The following is a 17,067-nucleotide window of genomic DNA, read 5'->3' as shown; positions in this document are numbered from 1 at the left end:
ACGAAAGATCTCTTATAGCCACTAGCCTGTCCTTCGCATCGTAAATTAACCAAAGACGATATCAAAGTTTAACTCTTACCGATAATGATTTTAACCGATTATTTAAATTCAACGAGATAACCGATTATTAACCAAGTGGAACCGACATCAATATAAACCGATTATCTACTGAAATCGATGTTTTTATCGATACAGATTATGTCCTTGATTGAAACTACCGATTAACATCGGTAACCGATTAATCAGTGAAAATTGCAATGTTGGTCACCGATGTTTGGGTCCATCATATCATCACTTATCCGTCCAAATTAGGAACGAGCGGCAAGAGTTTTATGGATTTGCTTCCTAAATAAAATCCAATATCAAACCTAAATAAACACGGCTCTTTTCCGCCGCAATGGACTGTATATTTCTTTCCCCTATCCCCTGTACTGCGCGTTATAAAGTCTTGTTTTGTTGTGTCGAGCCAATGAAAATAATGTCGTACCCCTAGACAAACCGCTACCATTGAGTGAGTTTCCGTATTTAATAAACCCATGGGTTTTAGGGAAGGGGAAGCCGAATCGAGATCCATTCAACCGAATTATTGCTGGCCTGATCGCCACCCATAAGATTTTTTTCTCTCTTTCTCTCTCTCTCTTTTTCAACAAATCTTTCGCTAAATAGTTGAGGTTATTGAAACGAAAGGTGGTCGTGGGTGCCGTGCGAGTTTAGCGCCCTAACTTTTGCTCCATGGGCTAGGGGCTAGAGAGAGAGGAAACTCGTATATTATTTGAAATATTCCTGATGCCAGTTGTCAACGGCGAGAAAATGTTTGTTAAGTAGATGAAAAGAAGGATTAAGGATATATTTTTTCCCCTTGCCCAGTCAGTGCTAGGGGTTTTCATTTGGATTTATACCATTAATCAAATTCACCGCATTTTTTTGTTGGTTGAGATTTAGTTTGATTTTAATTTTTTTACCCTTATTTGGGAATTTGGGACCAAGAGATTTAAATGTTTTTGGAAAGTGTATGTTTATCCTTGGGAACTTTGATTTGTTTAGTCAACTGACTACCATTAATATTAATTGACCTTTTTTGAAGTGATTGAATTAGGGTTAAGATGGAATAAACGGTATGTGCACAGTGCACGGACCAACCAGTCTGGGAAATAGCAAACTTCCTTTGGTCCAAAATCAGTTGTTCATAAGATATGTTCTATAAGTTTGTCACTGGGTACCGGGAGCTTGTCATGAAGTAACGTAGATATAACGTCATAGATTCTCGTAATATTAGACAAAAATTTCGACCTAGCAAAATATATTTTTTTAACTAGCTGTTACCCGCGGCGTCGCTCGCGTGAAATAAGAACTTTCATCAAAATGATATAAAGAATGGGTAGATTTTACTGATGACTAGGAGCGAAGGCACTCGGCGTTGCCCGTCGGGACATTTTTTATTACTTTTCACGCGGACATTATTCCATAAAGAAGGGTTTTTAAGTTTTTGGCCGCCAATTGAAAAGATGGCAACAAATCGAGCCCAAAAGACCATTCAGCCCATCTATAGGTTAAAATAAACCAGCCTACTAAATGTTTTTGAAATCGGTTGAAACGCGCGGACTTTGTTGCATAGAGAAGATTATTTACATTTCTGGGCGCCATTTTTTAAGATGGCGGCGGATTTAAAACATCTTTCTTAGTACGCGCCTACTACTTATGAGTAACGTTCCTGCAAATTTTCAGCCTTCTAGGGCAAGCGGTTTGGGCTGGGCGTTGATTATCAGTCAGTCAGGATTTATATAGATATAGATTGTCGCGTTAAGACCCTTGTTTAAAAAATAAGAATGTGAATAGGGAGTCTTAAAAAATAGACTATAGATAAGCAGTTTCATTTTTTATTTTAGTTAGCTTTTTAGATCTAAGAGGAGAATGCTAATCAGTTGAACCGAATTGTTGAAAAAGACAGTCACTGTACTTTAAAGTCACGTTAAAATAAGTGTTGATTTTTTATCTGTTAATAATGGTTTTCCGCTTGTGTTAATTTCAATCCGCCGGCCTAAATAGCTTTCAGTTGTTAAAACTATCTAAGTGTTAGATTAGAAAAAGATACATTGAGATGCTGTTTAGTATAGTAATAGGAAGATGGACTACAAAACGGAGTGTATTCGGTTCTCGCTTGTCTTTCTCGAATTAGCTCTCAGCAAGTCTCTAGCTTTACGAACTTGTATGGGTAGTGTCATAAATATGGAACATATCACATGGGTTTTTAATCACTTGGGCAGTTTTTAAATTCAAGAATTGAGGGTTATTGGTTCATAAGACCAGTTTTTTAATTACAAATCTATAAGAAACCTATGAGGGACCAAGTCCTATGGACCAGTTTATTATTTTCAACGCTAGGGGGGATCACTGGTCCAAATGATTAGTTTAAAAAATATTCTTATTACCCCCAGAGTGATTTGCCACTTAGAAATCAACCTTCTAATGCAACACATCAGATAAGGGTGTGGTTTCCTCAAATTCCCATTGCGGTACTTTTAACACTGTATAATCCAGTACCAGTAATCGGTCCGGTGCTGGCTGGTACACCTGGGTTAGTGGTACGTTACTCTCTGAAATCGTACTAAAGTTTAGTTTTGACTAGAAAAATAAAAAATCAAACGCAAAAAATTCCATAAATTCAATATAGCGTTATGAATTTTACCTTCAAGTAAAAAAAAGTTAATAAAGAAGTTAGGTTGGGACACAAGTACCGTATATTGTACATTATTTGTAGATTCTGCGTACGTTTTTTATTAAAAAAAAAGGTGAAGTATATATTGGGGAATAGAGAATAATATAGCCTCTCGATTTAAGTATATATATACCGTATACTATATGACGCGGTTAGCGGAGGACCCAGATGGTCACCTGCATTTTTTTCTCTTTTTTCTTTGGACAGAGTAGGGATATACCAGCACCACAAACCATCAGAACGGTTAAAAATATTTTTTTAAACTTTGCATGGTGTAGAGGAAGAAATAAGCTTTAGGACCCCGGCTATAAGGTATAAATATAAACGAGACTATTGTACCCTTATAAAACCTAGCATTGTGTCTTGATTTCTATATAACGTTGTTAAAGTGGGCATGGAGATCGCTTGGCGGGGGCACCCCTTGTTGGTAGCTATAGCTACCTCCCTAGCTCCCATTGCAAGGGGTGCTGACTGTTCAAGGAAACGATTGCTTTGTTGAAAGTTTTTACTCCGTGAAATGGGCATAAAAATCGCTCGAAAGTTTTTATTTGTAGTTTACCGACATTTTCTCAAGGAAACTTCTTGCGGGTTTGTTTGGGTCATAGTTTTTTTTTTCTTTCCCTTGTCGGACGGTGTAAGATGTAATATAATTCAATTGGGATGTAATTCAATTTGGTTTTCTTCTATAATTGATATGAATTATTGTGTAGCCATTTTCTAAACGTATCTAGGCTGATTAGTTAAATTAGAAATCATTGTCTTTCACAGGGTTCATACAAACCTGAAAAACCGGGAAAACCTGGAAAAATCAGGGAAATAAACAGTTGACAAAAAACTCAGGGAAATTTGCGTCAAAGAGGGGCCGAGTAATTAAGCAAAATGTTCATAAACACACCTCCTTCATAGTATTAACTTTACACCCAACTTTGGAGGCTCATAACTCTGGTTCTACTAGAGATACGGGGATGGCCTTTGATTATGTAATAGTCATATTTGCCCCCCCCCCTCCTTCGTTAACATTTACTCCATAGGATACTCCATATACGGGAAAAACCTGGAAAATTCAGGGAAGTATATGGGGAAAAACCTGGAAATCTCAGGGAAATTTGTTTTCCAAAAGTTGTATGAATACTGCTTTCAGTTTCTTAATTAAATTTAAGGGGTCATCCGTAAAATACATTGGACAATCTTAACTTGAAAACAGTGACCCGGACGGCAAATTGTCATAGTTGTACATTTTCGACTCAAAATCGACCAAAGAATATTCCCCTTAATTTATGGTAGACTAATCAGAAACCTCCTGTATTCCTTGCTTCAATGTAATGTTCATTCAGTGAATTTTATATTCTCTCCAACAAAATTACTCCATGGCCGAAAGGGCTTTAGTTATTCCTTACTTTAACCAGTAAAGAAGCATTGTTTTAATACAAACGAAACGTTTAGGACAGATGGTGGGGAAATGTTAATAACCAAATTCCTAGCTCAATTTCCTTCGCCGAGAAACGAGGATGTTATTTAAATCGGCTAATATTAATGGAGCTAGAACATCCCTAATGAATACCAGTTGTCCAATCAAGAGGAATCGTTGGTTGCACGCGCCAAGGGAGGCTATAGCGCAAATTTTCTGAATGATTAGGTATAGTGCATGGCACTGAGCTTGAATCAAGCCCATTCCTTCGACAGTTAAACGGGTTGCCCTGGCAAAGACTCAGTTTCTCCAAGTATTTTGGAAGGATGAGGGTCCGAGATAGATTTACACCCAAACCCCCTCAACAACCTATTGTCTCCCTTCTCTTTATCCGAAGCTGAAAGGGGTTTCTGCGGGGTCTATTAGTCAGTCAGACCCTTCTCTTGAATTGCCGGATAATCAAACTATTGGCGTATAAACTATACCCAATTGACGAACGCATGCACCCCAAAAAGGGTGGAATACTTCAATGACTCTTTCATGGGACTGGAATCGTGCTCCCATAGCTTAACTTGGTCTAAACTAGAGTGACTATTTTACTGAATTTGAACATCTGAACCTTATTCTTTTGGAGTTCTATATCTTAACGCGGCTATGTGCCATTAAATTGTTGCAGCCGAGGGGAGAACCACCACTTCACTTCAGCTTTTAAGAGCTTGTTTGAATTTTCTGGGACTTCCAAGTTACTTCAAATTGATTTTCATTACTAACATCCAAAGTGTGCACTTGGTCTCGTGAGTGGGTTCGGTTGCAAGTGTTTCCGCCATTTTGGAGTAGAAGTGAACACTTCCAAAATGGGCGTTTGTTTGAATTCTAGACCCTCCAGCAAGTCACGACTCTGTTAGATGTTCCGCTGATCAATATCTGAGACCCCGTACATAACTCGTCAAAATCACATAAATATCTGACCGACATCGATGGTACAATTCCAGTCCCGTTTTAGTTGTAGAGTCCCTGTCTGGTTGAACTGTATTATTAAAAACAGCGCGGAGGCACTTGCCCAATAAAGCGTTTAATCCGTTGTATCCGTAATACCCTATGTATTCACCCCCCCCCCCATCCCTTTCATTTAAGAATGTCGACTTCTGTCACCCAAAAACGATTGTCGCTTGGCTCTGATTTGATACAGTCAACTTTGGTTTCTCTAGCGTTTGTTAACGCTGACTATACACTTTGGTTAACGTTGAGCCCCTAGCTTTTCTCCCCCACCCCCCCCCCTTTTTTTTGTTCGATTCCCTCTGAGTCCCTAATTCGGTTTCGGTTTCGTTGAAGAGCTAGCCAATGAATTTGGACGGTTGTCGACGGACAAAGGTAATTTGTTCTCTCGTCCGAATGGCTTTGACCTCCTTGACCCCCTTTTCTTTTTGCGTATATCCCGAGTCTGAGTGAATCTAGGTGATTTACAGATCATATTATCATCCATCGCTTGATGGGTCTAATTTGTATTGTTACATCTATTAGTTAGTCTTGAGGAACGAAAAAACAATCCATGATTTGTTGGGGTACATTATGGGTTAGATTTCATTTTGTAAAATATTTTTATTTTCACCGGTGCATTGTAAGTTAAACATTTTTACAGGCGCTCATAGAAATATAATGGGAAACGGTTACCCCTAGATGTTGTCTTTTTATACTGAAATTTCTTCAGATATTTTTGAAAGAAATTAGTAAGGGATGGACATAAACAGATGTGATATCGGTATTGGTGACCAATATGGCACTTATCGGTTCGAAATTTATCGTTTTTACCGATTAATCAGATTGAAGTTATTTTACCGATATATCGGTTAATAATAGCTAAAAATTCGTTGATTATCGGTAAAAATCTATTGGTTATCGGTAAAAATCGTTGATAATCGGACGATATCGGGGCTAAAATCGGTATCGATTCCGGTGAAACTATAATATCAACATCGGAACATCACGCAGATATTTCATAGGGGTGGACCCAAAGACAGAATGTTTATTGTTTTTGCGTCAACGAAATTTGTCATCGAAAATTTGTCACACATTTGTTACTTTTAATCTGACAAACTTGGGAAACTTTTGGAGACACTGAGTTAATAGGACATAATTTAAATATATTCTCAGAACCAATAATTGAGGTTAAATAAACACTAGCCATATTTGTAAATACTTAATAATAATAATAATAATCTTTTGAAGATACACAATCACCCTTAATTCCTCCTCCGGAAAAGGTTCATCAAAGGACGCCTCTCTTCCATCATTGTTGTGATTTCAAATGTCAAACATTTAATTAATTTCCGTTTCTGACAAGTCGGGCAAAAACGCCTCATCCCGAGAGTAAAAAGTCATCTATTTTTTCGGGAGATGAGAAGACGTAATTTTGTGACACATAAAATGTGAGAAGGAGCTAAAAAAAAAAAAAAAAAAGAATGAAAGAAAAAAAACCTTCATTTTGGGAAAGTCGTATTAGGTTTATAGGCCCCCGAAAAACTCTTAAATCACCGGGAGTGTAAGGGGTTGCGTATACATAGTTTGCTTCCGAAAGACTGCTGCTGCGCTGCATGCCGGGAAGCTAGAGGGAAAAAATATCCCCAATTCCACCCACCCCCCAAAAAATCTGGGACGTCAGTGTGTTTGTAGCCTCACAACAAATTTTGTCTCGGCCTGTACTGGGTTGGTTTTGTGGTGTCGGATAGTCTCCTGAAATAGACGAATTTATGCACGGTGTTTCTGATAAGTCTGCCATAAGTTAAAGGAGTGTGTGTTATTAGGGTCAAACTGAGTGGAAAGTGTCAAAGAACATGATTGGGTCTACAATATTTAGTTATACGGAAATATGGGCTCCCAAACATTGATTAGCCCCTAATACAAGGAAAATAGATTACACATGTGAAGTAATTAGCTTTACTTTAACAGCGTACGCGCACTTCTACCCATTTAATAATACACTTCCGGCTTGATAAAAGGTTCTATAGGGTTCTTATAATGAAGGCTGATTTGTTTTACTACACATGTGTGACTATTTCCTTATTTTAGGGGCCATATCTCTGAAAAATACCGAATTTTCTTCAAAATCTGTGCTTTTCAGAATGATCTTCGATATCTCCGCAAAATACGCGATAAACTCATCGTGTCCGACACCTCGCTAGCTTATTGCAATTTGCGCCCTATTGCTACAGACAGGGATGGAGAGGATCAGAGAGAGAGAGAGAGAGACGGAAGATGCGTAGAGGGAAAAAGAGAGAGAGGAAAAAAAAAGTTTCATTTCGCTCATCATCAGTTTGTCAGGTCGATGTTGACGCTCCCCCTTTTTTCCTTAAGGCTAAAAAATCCTCCATCCGTAGAAAAAAGGGCCGGCTTAAAAACTAGAGGGATAACTGAGGGATGAAGGAAGACCAAGAGCACGGGGGAAGAGAAAAAACACAATACAAGAGAAGAAAAAACTACTGTTGGCTTGAGGAGGCAATAAGGGTGAAATGTGGGGTGCGAGTTTTGGTTAGGAATGGGGTGCGACATCGTGTGTTCGAGAGGAATTGGGGAATGATGTTAAACGCGCATTAGGGAAAAGATACGTCGGAATATTAGGCCTTTTCGCCTTTTATTTTGTGCACTGGGTGATCACGTACAAATATTTATTAGATTGGTTTTCATGGGGAGGTTCTACCGTATAGAAAGGCGTAAATGGCTGGTTTTAATCGTAAGTCTGTTGTACTGGGACTTGGTGTTCTCCTTGGTATATTCTCTACTGAAAAAATTTTATTCATTGTCCACGAAAAAATACTCAATACTGACGAAGGCCGAGTTGATACCAGAAGATGATCAATTGTAGTATTTCTTAGATAATGTTTTTGCGAAATGTTTCAAATTAAAGTCAAGACGAAAGTGAAACAACGTAAAAATGTAATGAACAGAAGTTATCTATAGTATTTTACATCTAATAGTGAATTTATATTATAAAATTGCAAGGATTTCATCACCCGACTTGGTTCCATATTACTTTTCAGTCCAGGAACGGTTGAAACGAAGTGGGATTCTCCATACGAACCTACATAGACACATTCTACGATGCCCGGAATCTTTCTTAGCCCTAGATGTAACGCTCCCTGTATATTTCTCGCGAGGGGGTTTTTGTGTAAGCAAGACCGCTATTTGACGCCAACGCGGGGGCCAAGTCGCCATCACGCTTACGTACCAACCAACACACCGCCCTTCTCACAACACCAATATTTGGCCAGTGGTACCACCAAACTCTTCCCCGGCGATGCAAAAACTTTGTCCCTAGCTATAGCTTTACTTTACTGTCTGTGGATTCCAGATAGAAATGCCTGCTTCTTTTTTTTAGTCGCGAGCTGAAAAAATTTATCTTTCTTTCCGTTTTTAGCTCCTAGCGAAAGCTTGACTTTTTCCTTTTTTTTCTTCTTTTTCTAGTAAGTTCTAGGTGTAATATTATCTTTTTTATTTTGGTTTTTTTTTTTTGCCTAAAGTGAACTTTTCATTTTATACATTCTTTTTGGGTGAAACAAACTGGTGATGTTCTGTTTGCTACCTATCACCCCAAAGAGTGTGTAGATGGACAAATTATGCAGGATGTTTCATATTGGTTGTTAGGTCCGAATTAGTACAATGAGTTCTGTGACTCATTTGGAGTCGAAAATGTAACTTCTATAACATTTTTTCCACAAGGGACACCGTGTTTGTAAGTTATGATTGAAGTGTTTAAGTAGAAAACTTAAGACTGTTCAATTAATTAGGGGTTCATTCGTAAAACACTCCAATTTAAACTAACATAAGAGCTGACATTTTTGGAGATATTTTGGTTAATTTCCAGTCAAGTCTTTCATTAGGAAATACCATACTGGGTGGTGGGACCGAAATACACTGGGTTATACAGGGCGATTTTCAGTTGTAATTGTAATTTCTATGACATTTTGCCCTAATTAGGAACACCGTTTAGAAGTTATAATTAGAGTGTTTTACGGACAACCCTTAATGAGCATTTTCTTTCAGTTTTTAATTAAATTTAAGGGGTCATCCGTAAAATCGTCAAATCACAACTTGTAAACTGTGGCCCTTAGGGCAAAATGTCATAGAAGTTACATTTTTGACTCAAAATTGATTCCCCAATCCCATAGAACCATCCCACTGATGTTCTTCGGTTGTACCTACCTTTATTTAACACCCTGTATAAAGATTTAATTCAGGACTTCTCTTAAAAGCAAATTTCTGACAAGAATTTCCAAGAACACGATTTCCAAATGGAACCATTCATGCATTCAATATTGACACTTAAATCTAAATAATCAATCTCTTGTGTACCTTACCAGCTCTTTATCCATTTGGGAAAAGTTTGAAAACCCAAAGTGTACAAATAACTACGCCCTTCAATTATCAGTTCCATCATCAGAAGCGTGAAAAACGTTGAACATTCTCGCTCGCATCTTGATTATAACCTTCAAAATGTTGCTGGCAAAAACCTAATCTACATGTTATAACCTTAGTTCGTTTGACCCACCCAAGATGTTATTGTTGCAGTTGGAAAGATTTCGAGCTGTCGCTGTACAAACAGTTATTTAAGATCAAAACGATAAGACCGAACCCTCTCTTTTTTTGTAAGAAGGTATATGAAAAGGGGAAAAAATCACTAAAGATGTTATAAGCAGCAAAACTCTTATTTATCTACTAGTAAGTAACCTTACTCGTACCTTCTTGACCGTCTTAGAGAATGCCAAAAACTATTTCTATAGAAAGGGCTTAGTGGTGGTAACATTCTTCTCGGTGGTCAACCGCACGCGTAGCTCTTTTAAAAGGGATAGTAGTTCAAATGGATCTGACATAAAATTTTGTGTTCAAGCTATAGAGGTTTTGGTTTGGAATAGAAAAAGATAGCTATATGTGTTTTCTGATAAGTTTTTCATTAATTAAATGGTGTGTACCTTGGGTCAAACTGAGTCTAAAGTGTCAAAGAACATGGGACCGTCTACAACATTTAGTTACTGAGATATGGGCTGCCAAACATTGATTGGGCCCTTTAAAACAATTAGGGAAATAGTCACACGTGTCGAGTAATTAGCTTTACCTTACTGTTCTAACAATTTAATAGTACCCTTCTGCTTCTTCAATAACGTTCGTAGATTTATTCAGACTATTGAAGGCTGATATTTGACTATTTCCTTGTTTTAGGGGTCAATCAATGTTTGGGAGCCCATATCTCAGTAACTAAATGTTGTTAACCCATGTTCTTTGGTAATTTCTACTCAGTTTAACACTAAGAACATGTCACCCGTTAATTTATGATAAACGTATCAGAAACCCGCTGTATATTATAAAAATTGCGGTTTTAAATAATATTTGTTGACATCACGAAGAAGGCGACATATTTAGGACCGCATCATCTAGTCGAATTTCCTATTTTTATTTTCAGTTTTCGAAACATTTTCTATTTTAAAATAACTATTTTAACTTTCTGCTCTTTAATTTTCACACGCGTTCAAGTATTTCAAATACAACTATCCCTTTAAGAAAGAGAACTTCTACCTCCCTTTCCTTTTTGCGAGGAGGCGCGGGGGTGTATATAGGATCTCGAGTGGACAAAGAATTCTCTTTCGCGACAAGAGAGGTCATTTTACGGCCCACTGGTCGATTTCGGACTCTGGCACACCTGCATTTGCCTCCCCTCCCAGCTATACCCGTAAGCCCTCATCTTTGAGATGTACCGCTGATATTACTACGTTTTCCTTGACGTGTGCCTACCATTAACCTTTATCCCCCAACTTCAAGATTGTATATAATGTTGGCATTTTGGAAAAGAGCGAAACGGATGTCTTTTATAAGGGGATACATTTACAAACGTTGTCATTAGCGCCAGTGTAAAAGTAGGTGGTCAAACTTTGGGACCCTCCACAACGAACGAACTAAAGATGGTAATGTACGTTTACTGCTAATCAGATCTGGTTGTTATTTGGAACACTTAAGATTTCAAGCTTTGTGCTGTCATGGTTTAGGAAGGGACATGCGATCGACATGTTGATAAAGATGTTTAAACAGGTTTGGTATTTCAACATACACGTCAGGCTTCTAAGAATAACGTCAAGTAACGTCAACGCTTCCTACTACTCAGGTTCTACTCAGAAGTTCAGAATTTAAACACGGTGTTTCTGGTAAGTCTGCCATAAATTAAGGGGATGTTCTTTGGGAGAATTTGAGTCGAAAATGTAAAACTGTGGCATTTTGGGAAAGTGGTTTGTTTCCTTTTTATGCACAGTCACAATTCGTTATTTTCCCACAATTGTATGGTTAATACCAGTTACACTGTAGGGGAGGGTTCATTATGACTTCTTCGGTTTATTGGGCTTTCTTCTCAAGGTTGAGACGGAGTTTAACCCTTAGCCATTAAATCTGTTAAGAACTTCCCGTTTTTATTATTTTAACTTAATGATTAACCCCTAACGAAGTATCGTTTTATTCAATTCAAAGTTGTAAGAAGTTGGTTTGCTACTTAAAAAATTAACATTACGTGGATATTTCATACGGGTGGGCTCAAGCAAGAACCCTTTAAACACCCCGAATGCTGGATAGATTGGCTAATACTACATTCGTAATTAAGTTACAGTCCATATTGTTAATTATTAATTAAGGCATTACTCCTTGATTGAATGATTGATTGATAATTCATTTAGTAATAACAAACAGTACGAACCTTAAATCGACTGATTGCGCGATGCCAAGCTCATTTCATTCCAAAAATAGATGTAAATAATATTTTTTTTTTTTTTTTTTGCTTTTCTTCTATATTTTAACAATAAATACGCGTTTAATAATAAATGTTACAATAGATATTCGACGGTTTAGGCTTAATAGAGTGGCCTTTTCCGTCGTGGGTTCCCTGGAAGGCCTTCGTCCCGTAGAGAAGCGCGGAACCCTCCGTGTAAGCTTACAAATTTTTTTATCCGCTCCTTCCGGGAGTGTGGAGAAAATCTTAACCACCCATTCCATTCCGCTCTTCTCTCCTCTCTCTCTATCACACACTCTCTCCCTTATCCAACTCTTCGTCATCAAGGCGGAGTTTGATTCTCCTAAGCCTTATCACTCCAGCATCCCTCCTCCGAAATCCGGAATCCCGGATTGGAAGAGGCAACCGTCCAATGGCGCCGGAGGTCGGAACGTTTTCCCCGCGCGTCGCATTTGTAAACTCTGGGTAGTAGAACCCCGAGTTTGTAGGAAAAGCAACCCACACACAATTTTACGAGAGAAGATCCGCCCAATTTGGATCAACATCAACATACAGGGCTTCTTCCCCTCGACGTTCGAGCTTCTTCCGCGGAAGCGATGTTCGGACACACTCCGGGAATGAAACGAGGATATGAGTTTATGACCAGACGTCCGTTGCCTGATGTGTTTTTCTGTTGACATCGTCGGAGAACATTATTTTCTCGCCAAGTTGCAGTTGCCACTGTGGAAAACCTGGATAATGTTCTGGAAAGAATCCACCATTGAAAAGGATAAATGTTTCCGAATAGAAAGCCATTCTCTTCCTTTGAACATTGGAAGATTTTAATGGCACATCGAAAGAAAATCGCATAATTCCACTTCTAGTAATGTACTTCTGTTGTTTGGATGCCGTATACCATTCTTCAACCAACCTTTCTTATTCTTACTCATTCTCAATTACATATCTGTAGACGAACACTCTCTCTCTGCTTCTTGAAAAGCCAAAGCCGCAATGCACTGAGAAAATCTTATATCGGGTACTTACTTTTCCATCCCCCATTCTTTTCCCCCTCTCTCTTATTTTTCGTCGATAATATTCTTAATTTCGTACCCCCTCTCCCACCTTTCCCCCTATATCGTTAGGTTTTTCCACCCATAATCCTGTTCGTTTTTGGCGGCAACAGAAACGTAACGACATCGCGGACGTAGCTAGAGAGCGCGCGGGAAAAAGTCCGCCCCAAACTTTTACGCGCTTGTTTGTTCATCCTTGCCTTGTCTCCTTACAATCATTGTTGGTGTCTCTAAGGGTTCGCGCGCTGCTTTTCGGGGAAAACTCCGGCCTTTATATACACACGCGTAAGCAAGCATCCCAGACCATACTGTACTGTATCTTTTTTTTACTCCTGGATTCCGCGCCATCCTCGTCGCTCCCCCCGTTCGATCATCGTTGTACATCCCTCCTCCTCTTTGGGATGAAACTGAATGCGACACGGACGCGAGAGGAGTGGTATTAGGAGAGAGGGGAACGTAGATATACCGAGAATTATAGTCTTACGGACGTGTTTATTATAGTATCCAAATTTTATAACATTCGGACTGGGTTTCTACCGAGACTGGACCGTTCGTCAGCTTCTCTCGGACAGTAGCGTATACTGGCGACTCCCCCTCCTTATTTTGGGGATTTATTCTCTATGGTTTATGGACCGCGCGGGATAGGGAGTGATGATGATACTCTTCGGCCTCTCTCCGCGAAATACGGATGCGTTGTATCTTTCTCGTCATCCTCACTTATGACCCGGCGACTCGTCCGACGTGGTTTTTTGCTTTAAAGATCTCGGCTCTTTCGGGTCTTTTAAAGTCGCTTTTTTGGCATCGATAACGAATGTTTTTATAATATGAGTTGATAAGATTAGTCGCGTTAGAGTACAATTTTTGGTTTAACTCCGTCAACGGTTTGTTTTCGTCGCTCGTATTTTTGTTACGGAGAAACGCTCGATTTTAAAACAACAAGGTTTGGAAATCAAAAGAGGACCAATAACGGCGATTTCCATGCGTTATTCGGCGGGTGAGGAAACGCCCAATTCAGCGGCTACCATTCCGTTACATCACACGCTGGCGACGTTTAACTCGCATCAACATCATCCTCCGCATCACTTCCCGGGACATCCCGCGGCGCCCCCCGGTAACGTCATGGAGGCCTTGCAACAAGCGGCCGCCGCGGCAGCGGCTGGCATCAGGTCCGCTACGATCATGAACACCTCCGTCTCGGGAAACTTGAGTAATTTAAGCAACTTAAACGCGAATCACGTTCAATTACCATCTTTCGCTTACGGAGGCGCCGTACCTCCCGGTGTCGTCCCGCCTGGAGGTTCCGTTACACCCATGACGCAGGACGACGATTTTGACGACGAAGAACTGGAAGCTTACAACCATAATCACGAACAGTTTCGGAGAATGGCGGCTCTAAACGCGGCAGGAGGACCCTTACATCACTCTCATTTGCAAAATTTCTACGGGAAACCGTCGCCAAACATTGATTTTGACGAAGATATTTCGGTTGACGTTGATGACTCCGATTCGGACATGGGTTCGCCAATTTCGCGTTACTTAACAAATTGCGACGTTAATGACGACGACGTCATCGATAGAAAGCCGGACCCGAATGGACTCAAATCGTCACCGCGTAATTCTAGTTCGTCCAGTCATCATCAACGTAAGGGCTCCTCGAGTATGGACAAAGATCCGGCATCGGGTTCGGAAACTGGAGGCGAACCCAATCTGGAAGGTGGTGGTGGTGGTGGTAAAGACGGTAAAGGTAAAAACCACGTGGTTAAACCACCTTATTCGTACATCGCGTTAATTACCATGGCTATCTTACAATCGCCCGAAAAGAAGCTGACTCTGAGCGGAATATGCGATTTTATACGCAATCGGTTTCCATTTTACCGCGAAAAGTACCCAATGTGGCAGAATAGTATTCGACACAATCTCAGTTTAAACGATTGTTTCGTCAAGATCCCGCGGGAACCGGGGAATCCGGGAAAAGGCAATTACTGGACACTAGACCCGGCCAGCGAAGATATGTTTGACAATGGAAGTTTCCTACGCCGAAGAAAACGTTATAAACGTCAGCAACCGGAATCTTTCTTGAAACACCATCATCATCACGGCCCTTACTTGGCCGCGGCGTTACACGACCCGTTTCACGGTCTCTTTTGCCCCACGGGTCCTCATTCCCCTTTAACCTTTAATCCTAATGGTCCTCCGTACCCTTACATCTCACCTTTACAAACCATGGTAGGTCCTCCGCCGTCCCACGTCAATCACATGTCCCCTCAAGAAATGGCCGCGCGGACACCGTTAAGTTTCGCCTTGGCTGCCGCGGCCGCTGCCGGCTCTTTACCGCATCACGGAGGTGGTAGTCACGGAAACAATGGTGGACCAATAGTGGGACACGGTCCATGTCCGACTAGTCAAAACGTTCTAGAATTGAGGCCCGAACAATTAACGGACTTGAAAAGGAAGCCTAGTTTCTTCATTGACAGTATCATAGGAGGGACCACGAATGCCAACGTTAACCCTAAGGAGGAAGGTGGTAGTTGTAACAAGACGCCACCGATGGAAGGATCATCTCCGTCGTCGCCCGGGGTGGTCGCCACGTCTACCCCAAACTCGTCCCCTTCTCCCGTCAACGGACAACTCGGGTTACCTCGACCCCGCAGCGTACCCCAACAATCTTCAACGACGACTGGAAGTAGTTCGTTCGCGCCAGACAGCGGAGCTCCCGATGGTGGCACCCAGGGGAACGCTAATCCCAACCTTAATTCGAACGGAAACACGCTGCAAAATCCGCAACAGCAACGTCGGGATCTCGGGACGCCTCATCAATTTCCACCTCCCCCGCCCGGCTCTTCACCCTTTGATCTCGAGAAATACCGTCAATTCTTACAGGCCGCGTCCGTCAACCCTTTGCTCGCCGCTAGCCTTTGGACCAGGTGCCCCTGACGGTAGGCCCCTAATCATTTTTTTTTTATTTATGATCAGAGCTCTCTAAGATGACCCATCGCGCGATAAAATTACTTATTCAAATAACAGCGATGTTTATCTTAATTAAAAAAAAAACAACAATATGAGAAACAATTAATTTTAAACTGAACTGAATTGAATGAAATCCGGGCAGGAACCGTGATCCATATCGTCATCAATGCACAAAACATTTCGGGGTGACAAAAGGTTTTTCGATTTTATTTATAACTCTAATTTTAAAAATTTTAGTATTAAATTTTTAAATGAACAAAATCTGTGTTTTTAAAAGAAATAATTATACGTACCTATATGCCGGAATACCTAGCTTTAATTTATTTTATAGACAACAATTGCCGTATAGAGATTATTTATTATTTTTAACCTTTCAATTAATAAACATTATACCCACCGGTGTCATATTTTTGACACGTCATTCAAAGATAATTAAAATTAAGGAAATTAATAACACAATCAAGATCCGTCTTGAAAATAAAATTAAGTAGACTAGAATCAGTGTATATAAATGTGTAAAAAAAACAAAAACAAACAATTTAATTCCGGACCGCAGTAATGTGTAAATAGGGAAATTGTTATTAGAGTTTCATGATGTCAAAAAGAAAACAAAATAATTCGTTAAATTATAAAAACAAATTAAATGATAAAGGCTATTGTACAATCTCATTATAAATAGGTGTTTTACTAGCACCTTAATAACAACAACAATCGTAGGCGCTACTGAGGTTTCAGTAAATTATAAAAATTCAGCTACTATGCTATTAAAAAATTAAACCCAAAAGTATATTATTGTCCTTAATTTGCATTATAAATCTTACATCGCCTATAAAGTTTCGCTTATAGGTATTTAGAAAGCCTCGAATTTCTCAATTTACTCAAATTTAAATATAAAAGTAGCTGGGTAAGGTATACCCGGCGTTACCCGGGGTGTTTTAATCGACTGAAAACCGGGTAGAGTTTCCTGTCTACGTAGACACTAAACACTTAGTAGTCTTTGGGAAAAACCAAATGAAATAAACATCTCCATGGTGTTCTCGTGTTTTTTTAAACTTTGAAATTCAATTAAACGATGCTTAATTAGCGTTTATCATTAACTAAAATGTTAGGGGTCTAGAATAGGACATTCTTTACAGTATTAATGGCTATAGTGGTTCGCCACTCTCCT

General features: G+C 39.7%; 1 protein-coding gene and 1 long non-coding RNA gene across 2 annotated transcripts in view; both read left to right on the top strand.

Moving 5' to 3' along the window:
- The first annotated feature begins 5,731 nt into the window (after positions 1 to 5,731).
- LOC149610313 (uncharacterized) overlaps positions 5,732 to 17,067 on the top strand; it is a 40,162-nt gene continuing 28,826 nt past the window's right edge. Inside the window, exons 1-2 of the long non-coding RNA XR_016376518.1 lie at positions 5,732 to 11,198; positions 11,272 to 11,311. This is a non-coding gene — a long non-coding RNA (uncharacterized LOC149610313). The remainder of the gene's footprint in view (positions 11,199 to 11,271; positions 11,312 to 17,067) is intronic.
- LOC149610314 (uncharacterized) lies at positions 11,500 to 16,686 on the top strand. The gene has a single exon (XM_089858875.1). The coding sequence runs from the start codon at positions 13,911 to 13,913 to the stop codon at positions 15,864 to 15,866; it is 1,956 nt and encodes a 651-aa protein (XP_089715001.1). The 5' UTR covers positions 11,500 to 13,910; the 3' UTR covers positions 15,867 to 16,686.

This window comes from Phalangium opilio, unplaced genomic scaffold (genome assembly GCF_054372755.1).
Source record: "Phalangium opilio isolate 3A_F unplaced genomic scaffold, DU_Popi_V2 ptg000329l_1, whole genome shotgun sequence".
NCBI classification, from domain to species: domain Eukaryota; kingdom Metazoa; phylum Arthropoda; class Arachnida; order Opiliones; family Phalangiidae; genus Phalangium; species Phalangium opilio.
Note: the sequence above shows the minus strand (reverse complement) of the source record. Positions and strands in the feature narration are given on the sequence as shown.

Bases quoted from the DNA above. Each gene is read 5' to 3' on its own strand.
- LOC149610314 (XM_089858875.1), top strand. From the start codon at position 13,911: ATGCGTTATTCGGCGGGTGAGGAAACGCCCAATTCAGCGGCTACCATT.